The sequence below is a fragment of the Salarias fasciatus genome, chromosome 3, assembly GCF_902148845.1.
Source record: "Salarias fasciatus chromosome 3, fSalaFa1.1, whole genome shotgun sequence".
Classification (NCBI taxonomy): domain Eukaryota; kingdom Metazoa; phylum Chordata; class Actinopteri; order Blenniiformes; family Blenniidae; genus Salarias; species Salarias fasciatus.
The window spans coordinates 12904344-12918137 of NC_043747.1; the positions used below are offsets into that span (position 1 = coordinate 12904344).

General features: G+C 43.0%; 1 protein-coding gene across 35 annotated transcripts in view; it reads left to right on the plus strand.

Moving 5' to 3' along the window:
• Positions 1 to 13794, plus strand: part of LOC115386025 (receptor-type tyrosine-protein phosphatase delta) — a 355926-nt gene that overhangs the window by 289327 nt on the left and 52805 nt on the right. For all 35 annotated transcript variants that reach the window (XM_030088168.1, XM_030088177.1, XM_030088172.1 and 32 more), the window contains one exon: positions 1987 to 2128. In XM_030088168.1, the coding sequence (XP_029944028.1) occupies positions 1987 to 2128 (142 nt within the window). The remainder of the gene's footprint in view (positions 1 to 1986; positions 2129 to 13794) is intronic.

Here is a 13794-nt window from a genome sequence, read left to right on the forward strand (position 1 = left end):
CTATTGTTCTGATGTAAAATGCTCGACAAAATTGGAATGCTCCAGCACTGCTTTTGGCTCCGCTCGCACATAATCCATTGCGCCAAGCCCCGCTCGCTTTGCTTTACGCCCTGACTTGCCACCACGCATTAGCAGGCTCTAATAATCATGCCGGGCCAGGCCTTTTAAACATGCATGAGTGTTAATGAGCAAGTACACAAAAGATCTGGGGACAAATTTGTAATTAAATAAAAGACAAGGAAAGAGCAATTGGATAGAAGAAAAAAAAAAAAAAAAAACAACAACAACTTGTGGCGTGACCCAGATACCTACATTAGCATCACGCCACATTTCGCCAGCTTCGCACAAAGTGAAAGGGGAAAAAGCAGCGTTTTCACTTGGAAATATCCTTTTGCTTTGTGGCATCGTTATCTTAATGCATGTCTTACCCTCCTTATTTTGGCTGAAGCTTTGATTTCTGGTCAGCTTTAATCTGCGCTTATGCTCAATACCCATGAGAAATAACACATCATCGCAGAACACTGATAAGATTTCTATTAATTTCTGTGTCAGTCCTCGGGACTATCATGGTGTCGCTTCTCCCCTTCCCTCTTTGCTCTAGATGCCTCCCCCCCCCCCCGCTTGCTACAGCGTAGCAGCAATGGCTTAACAGAACGCTCGGAGACCTCTTCCCACCTCTTCTTTGCATCTCGTACCCACAGAAATCTAATCAGAGTTCATCGCGTTTGCATCGCACGTCGTGCTGAATGCTAACACGCTGGTTTTCATTCCTCCACCGCCTCGCAGGGCTTGCTGGCTGCCGCCATTCCGCACCCATTCAATCATGCACCGCCGCCTCATCTTCTAACAAAAACCCATTTCCTTTTAGAAGTCTCACAACTTCCTCTTTAATTTGCTCCTCGGCTTTGACTAAGAAAGGAGGCTGTTTTTGCCATCACCCGCTGACAGCTTGAATGCCAACACAGCTGTAGCTTGGCCAATGAAATGTTGAAGTGTATTGTGAACTAACACATGCTCAGATATAATGTGAACTTTAAAAAATGTCCGTAGGCCTCTGTGCGTGCGTGTGCGTGTGTGCGCGTATGTGCGTGTGTGTGCGTGTGGCAGAGGTCTCAGGCCTATCTCTATTGAAATCTACCTCTATGCTTAAAAGAGATTGAGTTATGATACAGGGCTTTCTAAAAATCAGTGAGTATACAACACGTAGCATGCCCAAATAGCTGAATAAGCTACGACCAACACCTGTTTGTCAGCATCTTATGTGTCGTTCGTCCAAAACCAGTTGGTCCTGTCGTCTGTACCGCTATCACAACCTCATGGTACGACTGTCCGTAACCGTTGACCAAGCCACCTTTAACTGTCTGTGCTTGTCTCTGTCCCATCGACACAACCCAGTGTGATGCATTCTTTTTCAGGAGACAGAGTGTTAACTTTAAGAGTGGGACATGTCCGGCTTTCAATTTTTCCCTATAACTCTTTAACTCAAAAAAAAAAAAAAAAAAAACCCTCCAACCAAGATTTCTCTCCCCATTCTTAAAGTTAGTCAGCTACTTTATTTTTACAACTTGATGCAATAAAGTTAAATTTTACATCAGATCTAACAGACTAGAAACGCAAAAAAAAAAAAAAAAAAGATACATGAACCCATCCCCATAATGTTGAAGCTATTTTTCATTAAGCCAATTTTACTCATGATCTCTGAGTAATCCATTGTTGCACAAATCCAAAATGTGCTTTTTGTACACGCACAGTAAATAACCACAATATCGACAAACACAAAACCATTAGAGTTGGCTGTAAGGTAGGCAGCAGCTTTTCTCTGTTCATAGGAAGCACATTCTGTCAGTCACCATCAGTCTTGTTAGCCAAATGTCCTTAAATGTGTGTTTTTTGTTCTGTTTTCTTTTTTTTTTTGTCTGCAGAAGGTCCCTCACCCATTGTGAAAAAAAAATCTCCTTTAACATATCCTGTCTCTCGCACCTGCAGGTGATAGAGTTCGACGACGGCTCTGGCTCAGTGCTAAGAATTCAGCCATTGCGCACGCCACGAGACGAAGCCATATATGAATGCGTCGCCTCCAACAGTGTTGGAGAGACGAGCGCTACCACCAGACTCACTGTTTTACGTGGTAGGTCCTTCTCAGCAACCCCCAAAAGAAAGCACACACACACACTCACACACACACACACCACTCACACCCCTCCTTTTTCCCTCTCACAGGTAAGCCTGCATTTGTTTGTTTTACACCTGTCCTCCTCTGTCCTCTCTCCTCTTTCCCCTCTGTTCGCAGTCAAACCTGGTTTGGCTCTGCGGTCGTGTTTCCCTAACATGATAAGATTTAGTGCATTTAGCCATTTAGCCAAGTAAGTTTCGGTTTCTAAGTGACTTAAGTCATTTGCATACGAATTTCTGACACAATAATTAAGATGCCAGTTAAATTATGCAAATAGCCATCCGTTTCCTGGCCTGCGGTGGTTTAATGGAAAAGCTCAGCAATAATTTTCAAATCAGCCATTTTTCATCTCTGCACTTCAGCTTTGATATTCATTTGACCGTGCAGAAAATAAAGCGGCGTATTCTTAAGCGATTAACAGGCATACGTTGTTTATGACGGCAGGTTTTAGCCGGTGTCTGTTGATACGCGGCTTCGCAAACATCTGTAACGATCCCGGAGCGAAAGGTCAGCCGCTCTGTTTACTCACACTGAGCGCCGAGAGGAAAAGTCAGACGACAAATATCAAGTTGGGTGACAGCGTCTCTTTTATAATAAGCGCTGAGCAAAAAATTTTTATCTTGATTACACACAACATTCCATTCAAAGGCTAATATGTGGTGGCCGTGAGCTCAAAAGACTGCGTAATATCTCTCTAAAACATGACTTGTTTGGATGTGAATGGAGAAAATGGCTTTCGTAAAAAAAAAAAAGCCCTGGGCTGCTTGAATGAGGTGTGCTCCATTATGTGCCACAATTACACAACACGGCAAATGAGTTCCTATTGAGAGGGGGTGCTTCCATCCTATAGAAAAAAAGCTGGCTCTGCGAGTCTCTGAAGCACCCCCCACCACCACCATCCTCCCCCCTCCCTCGCTTCTTATCTCACCAGTGAGCCAACAAAAGGCCCTTTGCACTGTCTCCAGAGGCCGATTGAAAGAGAAAGGTGGCACGTTCACATGCAGCTTTCTCCTGTTTACTCTGGAGTGGGTGTGTGTGTGTGTGTGTGCGCGGGTGTGTGTGTGTGTGTGTGCGCGCGTGTGTGTGTTTGTATGTGTGTGCTCGCAATCACATGCAATATTGCTTGTGTTCCCTCTTCCCTTTCACTCTGGCTCTGACTCTATCTCTGCATTTTCCCCTTGACGTACACACACAGCCGCACATGCACGCACACACACACGCACACACACACACACACACACACACACACACACACACACACACACGCACACAAACACACAGCAGCAGATAGCAGAGGGACGGGTGCTGGCTGCTCTTCCCAGCTCCACGGACTAGCATTAGCATGTTTATTACCATTTCCATTTTGTTCTCCCGCCCGCTCTCCTTTCCCGTCAACGTATTGAAGGTGAGGAGAGACCTCTCACGCTCAGGACCCAGCCGTTTCCTCCTCCTGCTTTGGTGCCAATATAAAGTTGAGCTCCCTCTCACGGCACAAATATTGGCACTGTGAAATGATTCAGATAATACCGGCTCAAATGTAATTTTAAGTATACGCGGGCCTCGGTTTCCTCTGTCCTCCCCCTTGCTACGAAACAACAGGAATCCAATATATACTGACTTCCAGTATTTACATTTGCCAGACACGGTGTGCCTGATAGGTATTACAGAAGAAACGCATTGTTGCCCACACTGACTTTACAAATCAAATATGACAACAAAACAACAGAACAGTCATTATGAGCAGTGATAGTGTTGTAGTCATAACAGTAGTCACAGCTTGACAAGAGAAAGTGTGATATAGAAACAAAAAAACAGCTCATTTCCTTTTGTGTATGCCAGCAAATGATGACACAGTGTTGACCAGTCGAAATATACTTCATACTACAATCATTTAGGGATATTTGCTGCCTTGTAAGGACAATGCACTGTGTGAGAGAACCCAAGGTTACACTGAGGTTGCATTATATATTATTTAGTAGTCCCAAAAGCTCCCTACTTCCAAAAATATGTTGCATTGTGAAATAAATCCAGCACTAATGGTCTGTAACTCATCATTCTATATGACAGCAACTCCCCTTTGAGCAGAATGTGACTCCACTTTTCTGTTCTTTACCTAATTTCTGTGAAGTACCACTAAAGTTATAGTTATATGACGCAAGATAGAACAAACAAGTTAGCAAATAGAGATAACTACCACTACACCAGGCCTAATACATGCAAAGTGACTGTTCCTTTAGTTCATTTAGGCTCCAATGGTCTGTGGAAACAACAGCAGAGCATCTGTTGTGGGAAGCTCGCCATGGGGGGCGATGCTTCATTCCATGAAGGAAAGGCGCATTGTTGTAATTGCCATGTTATGAGGAAAGGGGACTTGAGGTGACAAATCCAAAGCACCGGGGGATATTAGTATTCGGATGGGCCTCTAACTTGATGGGACCCGCCATTAGTAATGAACTTCCAGGCTTCGAGGAGTGATTTGCATGAAAGGCGAACCCTGCAACGTAATGATGTTTCGAGTCAAATCTGCCAGGCTGCGCCACGAGGTACGGGTTTTCTCCGTGCACTTTTTTTTTTTTTTTTTTTTTGTGCGCCCTCTGTTTTGATTAACTATGAGATGACCCGACTCATACACGAGTCGTGCCTTTGAATTAAGGTCGTCTTGATTTGCTCGGTAATTGAGAATGACGCGAATGGATTGAAAAATGGAGGAACAGCACATTTTGGATGTCATGGCCGGAATCTGATTTCGGTGACGCAGTATTTGATCTCATTTATGAATACGGGTGCACACGCTGTGAGCCTCTTAGAGGAATATTTACCGCCAGACGACACGGTTAACCTTAAATAAACGGGAGAAATACCTTTAAATGTGGCCAAAACACCTCGCCGGGTCTAGACTCTCAGCCGGCGGCGGTGCCAGCAGGATGATGTGTGCATCTCGGCGCTGCAGTTCATGATTCAGGCATGATTAAGGATTTATATTGCATCCTCATACTCCCATTATGCTGTCAACAGCCATTTCCTGTGCCCCGCGCACAGGCGAGCAAACTTATGCAGCTGTGCACAACTTGACAGTGGGAGCGGAAAATGGGAAAGCCGCTCTCCTGTGACGGAAAAACAGAATGCATCATTTCCATTTGTATGGAATGGTGCAAAAAGGCACGGTCAGAGTCGCGGAGCTGAGACGGATTTCTGCTCGTACAATGAAAGAGCTGCTACATGATCAGTGATTATTCAGAGACAATATATGGCTCTCCTCTTTGTCGTCGCTGCGAGAAAAATGAGCTCCCGCACTTACTAAAAGATGCAGAAAGCCCAATAATTTATACCCCAAACTTTGTTAAACTGTCAAGCAATGGAAACCAAAAAAAAATATGGAGTTACAGATAATAATGATTAAAATTGTACCTGGATTTTTAGGCCTAAACATCATTTTTCATCTGCTAGTGCAGAGTGCAGGCTACACGGCGAACAAAAACAGGCCCACATGCCCAAATTGCTTGGGGGAGATAAATGCTGCGTCAGCGGTCTCAGGCTGTCGGAGCAAGCGCAGCAGTCAGGAGAGAAGCAAGTGACCATTGTGAAATTACTGTGTTTGTGATCAGTGGCTTGCAAAAAAAAAAAAAAAAAAAAGGAGAGGAGGGTAGCCGCCGCTTTACAATTCTCTGGTTTACTGGCAGGAGGCTCTATAGACGGCGAGACCCGAGCTGCCACATGGAACGTTCAATTCTGTGAGAAAAATACATTTTCCCCTCCCCAAAAAAAGAGGAAGCTTAAGAAACATGCTGACTCACCGTAGGAGGAGTTTTTAAATAAAAACTAACTTCTTCAAAAACAATTTTTGACACAGTGAGAGCGGATTCATCTTCTACAATATTCATGACCATTAAAATTGCTCTCAGGAGCTGCCAGTGTTTTAGCAGGTAAAAGAGGAGTCATTACATTATTTGCAGCATATTTTCCAACACTTTCTCTCTCTCTCTCTCTCTCTCGCTCGCTCCCTGTCACCTGAGCATACTTGGGAAAAAAGTGACTGACTGCAGCCACCTTCAGAGCCAGTCAGCTATCATCTTTTCTGTTAGATGTTTCATAAAATATCCGCAGGCAGACTTATTGCTTGGGATTTGGCCAATACTGCCGCGATGCACCACTCCTCTCAATTCTCGACTTGACTCACTCATACGTCACAAAAATGGAGCACATAATGACAAGTTATTCATTATGGTAATTAAAAAGATGGAGGTGACTGTCCTCACAGAAATTGATCCCTTCTCAGAAGACACACACACAGACGCACACACACACACACCTACCTTTATTACTTCCTGCATATTTAATTTTGAAAGCCCGTCAGTATCTGTATTAAATACTGACATATTTTACACAAAACTGCTGCTGACAAGACAAATGCTGGACTTCACAATGTGCAAATTGTGATGGAAAACAACTGACGGTACTTGGACTTGGACTGCACTCTGACCGGGACAGATAACTCTGCACATGTCGCGGTCTCGTATTCGTTTTAATAAAGGTTGACACTGTGTCGTGATTTAACAATTAGGGATTCAAACAAAGGAGATACTTTGTTTTCCCCTTTACAGATGCCAAAATAACTCATTCTTTACTTAAACGGGAGTTAATCATGAGCAGAGAAATAGACTGAACTTGTCCCCCAGTTTTAAGTAAAGGAAAATAAAACTATATTTAAAGCTATATTTGATTTAGCTGTTTCCTATCCACACGTATATGCATTATATGACAGATATTTTTATAAAGTATGCATTGCATTCAGTCTACCGCTACTCCCTAGTGCTCCTGGTATGCCACCAGAGAAAACTGCTTCTCAAAACAGAGTCCTCTGCACAAAAAAAAAACCACTCAGGCCAGCCAAAGGCCACCGTCCATAAGGGCAAGACTTGGTCGATTTGGCTCCACTATATGGCAGAACCTAACACGTCTTCATGAAGGAATATTCCATTGGCGAGGCTTGAAGCGACACAGTTGTAAAATAGGAGCCGTGCGAGTCGGAGCCAGGTAGTCGAGGGGTGCTAATGTTAGCGGCTTTGATCTCGGATGCCCTCAAAAGTAATTTTCTACTAGATTAATTGGATACTGCAGGGTCATCCTTAATGCGTCTAACGATCTTGAGAAACTTCTGAAGCCATGTGAGGTTGCCTGCTAATTACAGCCAAACAAGTCTGAAGAAAAGTGATATGTGATTTTTGGGCATGATTAGTTGCGATGCATTATTATTCTTATTTCCAGCGAAGATAAGTGCAGTGACTCAATCAAAAGAGACAAAGCCTTTACATGTTCTCCGTGGCATGTTTCATCAGCCCTACACCCGGCTGTCAAATCCAGAAACAAACAATGTGGCGGTTTCGTAATTTCCATAATAAAGTAGCGTCACCTGCCGCCCGCTGCGACAGCCATCGTCTCCGACTGCAACTTCTGGACCCGAATGCTTGTCTGCTAAATTTTGTAAAGCCTGATATGGCCCTGCTTTCCATTAGGACTCCTTAAGAGCCAAGAGGTCCTCTCTGCAGGATGTTAGCAAGCGTGAATAATCTCCGTACCCCCCTCCTGCAGCAGGCTTTTAGCTAAATAAATTATTGAAAGGCCTTGTGCTCAGTTTTTCCTTTCTCAAGAGGAAGTAAACTTGTATTAAGTCGGGTGCCTCAGACATTTACACTGCACATCTGCCTAAGTTGTCTCAGTCTGGTGATACTGCAGTCACACAGAAATACGCTAAACCTTGACCTATAAAGATATCTGGATCAAAAAGCTATTTGAAGGTACTCATACTATGTAGTATTTTAAATCACATCTCGACGGACAGATAAACATGCTCCTCAAATGTTTGTTAAATTAAAATATTGATAAGTTGTGTAACTCTCTACTAAGATATTACAAATATCTGCTGGATCAAACTTGCCCTGCGTGTTTTCTGATCGTATAGTACAAGAAGGTTAATGAAGCAACTCAGTGTCTCGCAGTTACGCCTTCTGTTTGTTTTCCTGCCCAGTAGGAGGACTCACCTAGTCATGGATCCTCTCCTGAGCCCCTGCTGGCTCCAGCTTCTGGTCTCGCCTTTTTATCAGCCGCCCCTGAACAAGCAATACAAACAAATCAACATAAACAGTCTCGTTTTGCCTCGTGATTAATGCTGACGCGTGAACATTATCTCCCTATAACTTTGAAATGTCAAACATCATATAAGCATCCCCAGTGGGCAGTGAGGGGGTAAATATATAACGAAGCCGTCTGAAACATAAAAACAGAACAGATGTCTGGCGGTATATGCTTCATTGTGACAGGAGCGTCGGAGAGATTGTCGGCGTCTCTGAGGAGAAGGCGGCTTGTGGTTGTTTATATATTCCCCTCCACGTCGTCTTTATTTGTGAATGCTTAATGCACTCAAGAGGATCAAATGAGGGTTGATGGACTGTTAAGAAGAAGAAAAAAAAAAAAAAAGAAAAGAAAGAAAAAGTGAGTTAGGCTTCCTAAGGTGTGCTTTGTGAAGTCGAGACAGAGTAAGTGACATCCATTTTAGCTTTGTGTTCGGCAAATAGCTGAAAGCATTGTCATCTCTCAGTCTCTCTGTGTCTCTCTCTCCCCCTCTCTCTCTCTCTCATAAATGAAGAAAATACTGATGGCAGATAAGATGACAGGAGAAAGTTTTTTTCTTCTTCTTCTTCATTCCCCGACTAAATAAATGGGGCGCTGTTTTCTGAAGTAAATGGAATCATTGCTCAAGGTAACAACCAGCAAATGGGATATGCAAAGCAAACTCCTGAGGAGGGCGGGAGAAGGACAGAATGGAGGGAAGGGGGACGGCAGACAAAGATAGATCGAGGGAGTCTTTAACGTAAAGCGACTTTCAAGTCTTTAATGAACTGGATCGAGTTAGACGGAGTCGGTCGGGCAAACACCAAAGACAACTGCGGTGGAAAAGTCGTGATTGGAGGCAGAGCAGGTTTTGAAACGTTCCTTTCTACCTTCCCCCCAGGTGATCTTTACCCAGAACAGTACATCTGGGCTGAGCTGACGTGTCGTCTGTATAGCAGGGGGGGGGGGGGGGGGGGGGGGGGGGGGGGGGCATCTGAGCGTAAATGGAGCTTTGTGCCTGGCTTCCTGCCTGCCTTGCTGCCTGCCCAGTCAGGCCTGCAGAGAAAGACCCCTTCTCCGCCCTTCCTGCTTCATCTCTCCTTTTCATCTCCCTCTTTACCCATCCATTTTAGCACTACCCCTAAGGGGCATCCGACACTAACACTCCCTCTCTGCTTTCATTCTCTTCCTCCCACTCCCTTCACTTATGTTGTAAATGGAGGAATATCACAGCTAATCCGTCATGTTTATGAATGACATGGGGCCTACGGAGAGTTGAGGCGCCTTGCCAGAAGTGGCATACATCTCTGTTGCATGCCCTCTGCTTGGCTGATCCAATCTGCCCCAGCAGCATGGGCCATAAAAAATGTCTATGGGGGATAGCAGGCTTGGAGGAACATTAGGCCGGGTCATTTTAAAGCTTTCTTTAATCTGTTTCCCCACTACTTCCTATCAAATTCCAGCTAAAAACCCAATAACTGCCTCTCTGCAGAGCTCAGGACATGTAAATAGCAAACGCTCGGATGCCTTCAAGGGAGGGAGGAGTGAGCACTCCAAAAGTTAATCTCGAATCCGTGCTAACGTTATGAATAAAGTGACTCCTCGCTTTGTGTTTATAAATGAAAATTACACCTGTGAATGCTTTGTTATGATGGGGTGTCAATTTTGAAAAGTGCTTACTTTTTGGAGTAGCACTTAGTACTATGTGATCCTCAAATTATTGCACCGAGAACAACTTTTCAAGACTTTACGAAAGAAAATTGTTTCATTTTGCGATGTTTTTTTTCACCATTACACCGGCAAGTTAAATTGAGAGTTTTGCAACTAGTTTTCCAATGTCATTCAAGATGGGGAACGGCTTAGGATTGTTCATCTGTGAAGGTTTTTCTGAGGAGGGGTGGGCGCAAAAAAAAAAAAAAAAAAAGAAAGAAAAAAACATTCCCGATGATTAATAGATTGAATCTACAATGGTTTCCTCATAATCTCAGGCATTAGGTGAGAGTTTTTTTTTTAATGACAAATAAGCAGCATTCAATTAATTACACAACCTCAAAGGGGATTTATGGAAGAAACAATCAGAGCAGGGCAAAGGGGGAGCGGATGCCATTTTTCACCCAGACAGAAAGCCATGAACTCTGGGTTCGCAGAGCTTTCTGCGCCTTCACCTTCCTCCTCCTCGATTTTTCTTCAACATTCATCATCAGTGGAGTTTTAAAGGAACACAATAGGGAGCATTTCACATCCCATTCCTTCTTTCACTCCTTCAGGCAACAATGGTGGAAAAAAAAAAAAGGAACTTTTGTGGATAGTCGATGGTCCTTCGCTGTCTGCCCTCGGGTTTTAGCAGCTTTCTCTAAGAGACTGTATTTGTTCAGCAAATTACTGAAGTACCTTTTAGAGGTACCAAAGTAGGAAGACTTAATGCCACTTTGTGTCTGAGTGGGAATGTTCCTCTTAAAACTCTATTACAGCAAATTGAAATTAGCAGTTTGAGCCAACTGTGGCACATTCGCAGGCATATTCATTAGTGTGTGTGCTGCACCTGTGGAATCGGTTAATAAGCTAAACTGGAGCATACGTTCTTCCGCCCAGCTAAACCTTTACTCCCGATTTCTTTTCTGGATTGTTTGACTTCAACATGGCAGGAATAACCACTGGTGCTTTATTCGTTTCATTTTTTTTCTTCGCATGAGACCTCACATCTGCGTGACGGTTTGACATATACAAAGACATGCACATGTACGGGAAAACAAACAAAATCATCTTCCTCCGTCTTCTACTGTCATGTATATAAATATTGAAACAAACAAGTATCCCGACTGGAGATAAATGAATCATGGGCTGTCACAGTAAACATGAACTCTCCCCAGCTTCTGCCTACATGCAAAGGGATTAGTTGTGACCCGCAAATCTTGTTGTAAACCTCAGCTGGAAAGCATTGATGCCTTGCCACTTACCATTTTCCCAAATCACTTCATCTAAGGCTTTGGTGCGCAGAGAAGTGTGGCCCTCGACATGTAATTGGGATTCGGGGTCCTTTGGAAACTTTTAAAGCAATCACAAAGACCACGCCAGTCCACATACGAAATTTTACGGTTGACTCGGAGTTCAGTAGCCTGGATCTCATGCAGGGAGCCGCATTTTAGAATTATCTCCCACCATACGCCTGCGTGTGCTTTATTAGATGAGAGTGCTGAGCATTTTGTTTTCCATTATTGGATTACTTAAGCAATATCTACCCAATGCAGGTGCCAGGAGGCTTATTTCGGAAATCTGGCTCAAAGGAAGCTCCAGGGGGAAACCTAATCTTATTTAGACTGGACAACATATGTGCCAAACAGCACTGGGATGTATCAATGAGATAAATAGCAGCTTTGGATTCTCTGAGGCCGTTTAAGGAAAATGTAGACATTTCAATTTGTCATTTTCTTCCTTATGCACGGGAGCAATGTGCGCTGCTGTTTATGTTCTGCATGCTTCACTTGTTGCCTTTGAAATTACTGGCTTCACCTGTCATTCATGAATGCGTCTTTAAGCTTTCAAGGTCAACGGTCATCATTTTCAGCCCGACTATTCCAAGAACGCCACTCCGGCATTGCTTGGACATGTTAATAATCCCCAGGCATGTGTGTAGTGGTACATCTGAAAGGCTACTCTAAATTTATCTTCATGTGACTTCTTCACAGAAGTAAATTAAGAAGATGCAAAAAATGTAAAAGTCTTTCTGTAGGAAGTAAATCGCACCAATGTTTGCGTTTTCCTCAACATAAACTGCATCCATGCTCGTCAAACAATTAAATTGTCCGGCAATGCGATCAAAAATTAATGAGGAAACAAGTTTCACCTCTGCAGAAGTTTATTGGGCAGAATGATGGATGGAGTGTTGAGCAAAGCAACTCTGTCTAAGTCCCCAAGTTTCAGATTGTTTAACCAAGCTGCAGGTAGCTGATAAAGCAAAGGGAGGGCTCAGATTTAGAAGCCGTCAATCACCGGGGTGCTGCTAGATTGTAAAAGCAACCTTTTTTACCACGGTGTAAAGTGTACCCTGTAAACAGAGTAAGGGAAATCAACAGCGATGTGGGTGAAAGTGCTGAAACATTACTGAGAGGAGGGGAATGAGAAAAATGGAACAGATGCCGTCATAGAATTGGCACAAAATGGAATTGCTGCCTTCCTTTGTTAATCAAGAGCTCTTACGTTTGGTTGAGTAATTTTGTTTGTGTGAAAACAAAAGCATAATTAACAGTTCCCTCTGCCATGCCAAAGAGAAAAAAAGTAATTGAATATGTCAGTGGAACAGGAGCCGAACGGAACATTTTGTTGAAAAGGATTCAGGTCATCTCTGAACGGATGTATTAACTGGGCTTGCAGCAAATTTTTCAAGAACTGTAAACAAATTACACTGGACATTGTTTCTGTGTTAATGCGCTCTAAATCGACAACCCTGTGTTGGAAGTAAAGGTTTTTGCCACCGAGACCAAACTATCAAGAGGAACCTAAGCACCAGGAAAAGAAAAAAAAATGTAGTTTGCCTTAACAATATTGAAAGCATCTTCACAAGTTCATGAAAATGAAGGCATTAGAAAGTCATGAAACAAATCGGCTCCAAATAACACTCACATATTTAGTATCCATGACTAAAATGGTGTATGCTCCAGCTCCATCTTCTTTATCTCTTCTTTTGGATTTTACAGTGATAAAGAGTTTTAATCCTGGAAATTTGACTGAAATGCCTGGTGGTTCCCCTTTCTAGATTTTACCTTTACCTCAAGCTGTGTGCCAGCTTTACACTTTCCTCATTAAGCTCTAAGTAGTTTCTGAAAATGTCAATTCAATCAAGGCAATCTAATGAAATGACAAAAAAAAAGGCACGAAAAGTGGAGGTGGCATGGCAGGTAGGAAACTGCCTTTTACCGATATTCTTTCCCATATTTTTAAATGAATTACAGATTGAGTAAATGACGATGCATGCTCCAAATCCACCCAAAATGACTGTATTATGCAAAAGTTCTAGTGTTTACCTTCGTCTTAAGCTGTATACATGCTTTCCCATTTTGTTACCGGTGTTAATATGAATAGTTCATGAAAATCAGTATTCATTTGAAGCCATCTAGTGCATTAAAAACACATAAAACAAGTCGGCTAGAAACAATCTGCTTGTATCCAGTAAGAGCACCATATGATTAACATGACGAGCACTCAAAACGCTGTGATATTCTCTGATCTTCTTTCTCACTTCTTTCAGATTTTTGAGCGTGGAAAGAGCTTTAATCAGTATCCCTCAACTTCAAATTATATGCTATGGTGTGGTGGGAAAAAATGGTTCTGGCTCAGGCTGCCGAGAAAAAATAAGCACCGCTGTCACACTCTGGGTAATGTTTGTGGCTTTCTTTCTTCTTTTTTTTTTTTCCCCTCCCCTTGCTGGCTGAAGTCTTATCTTGGGAAGAGGTGTTGAGAATCAGATTGATTCCTAAACAGGGCAAAAATAATCTCGAGGACAAAAGTGGTTGAAG